General features: G+C 49.8%; 1 protein-coding gene across 1 annotated transcript; it reads left to right on the top strand.

Moving 5' to 3' along the window:
• Positions 1–428: 428 nt before the first annotated feature.
• On the top strand, positions 429–907 carry SARC_16460 (hypothetical protein; the record flags this gene model as incomplete). Its single annotated transcript, XM_014289435.1, has 1 exon — positions 429–907. A coding segment is annotated over one exon (479 nt), but the record flags the coding sequence as incomplete, so codon positions are not given.
• Positions 908–1,292: the final 385 nt, after the last annotated feature.

The raw sequence follows: 1,292 nt of genomic DNA, 5'->3' as shown, positions 1-1,292 counted from the left end.
GTAGGTAGTCATGACTATTCATTTAGATATGCATGTATATGATCTGTAAGTAGTCATAGCTTTTCATTTAGATATGCATGTAAATGATCTGTAGGGAGTCATAGCTATTCATGTACTGCTATACAGGTAGGTGGTAACCAAACCTATATCACCCCACCCCCCCCCCTCCGCTCCACCCCACCTCTCCTCTACCTGCATCATCGCCAACACACTGATTACGACAACACTGACCAATACCACAACCACACCTCACAAAACCACAGCCACAGCCTACGACGACACTGGCCAATACCACAATCACACCTCACAACCCCACAGCCACAACCTACGACAACACTGACCAATACCACAAACACACCTCACAAACCCACAGCCACAACCTACGACAACACTGACCAATACCACAACCACACCTCACAAACCCACAGCCACAACCGACAGCGATGACTCGGCCACTGACCTCTCCACCAAACAGAACACCCCAGCCACAGGGGGCGTGCGCATCAGTAAGAGCTTCACGAAGCCACACAGCACCCGCACCACTGCTAAAGGGCCGGGCACAGACCCAGACCCAAACACAGGCACAGGCACAGGCACCAGGTACAGGGGTACCGTAACCTCTACCCAGCCCACCAGTCCTAGGACCAAAGGCCACCGAGAGCAAATGTCCGAGGGTGGCATGCGACTGGACCTATCCGGGGGTGCGCGTGCGAGCACCCCACCCCGCACCACACTCAGCCCCAGGAATGGGACCCCCGGCCCTAGGACGGGTTACAATGGCAACGGGCCGCCCATGCCAGTCGGTTTGCAGTCCGAACTCGTGGGCAAGGTGCACTCGCCTACTCTGCGGAGCACAGGCATGCGCGACAAGTGGTTTGAGAAGGATCGCGCCGCGGGAGATGTGTGATGTGGTGTCAACACAGTTACTTTAAATCAACCACAGATGTAGACAGATACATACATATATAGCACAGTTCCATACATATGTTTATATGTATGGCATGAGTGCATACGTATTTATATACGTATGACAAGTATGCATACATACATTTCATTTGCAGGATTGTATATGCAATTGCTGCGACGAGGATTTGGTACCTAGTTCAAATCATGGGTAGACTATGCAATCCACCCCCAAGTTGTGTGGAGGTGGGCCGGAGACATTGCAGATAAATGCGGAATGAAATCGTTCTCATATTACAATCGACTCAATAAGATAAAATGCACAGAAACAAAGAAGTGAACGAATATATATAAAGCTAAATAATGTATAACACTATACAATACTATGT

Source organism: Sphaeroforma arctica, assembly GCF_001186125.1.
Source record: "Sphaeroforma arctica JP610 unplaced genomic scaffold supercont1.8120, whole genome shotgun sequence".
In the NCBI taxonomy this organism is placed as follows: Eukaryota; class Ichthyosporea; order Ichthyophonida; genus Sphaeroforma; species Sphaeroforma arctica.
This window is presented reverse-complemented; position numbering and strand designations above follow the sequence as displayed.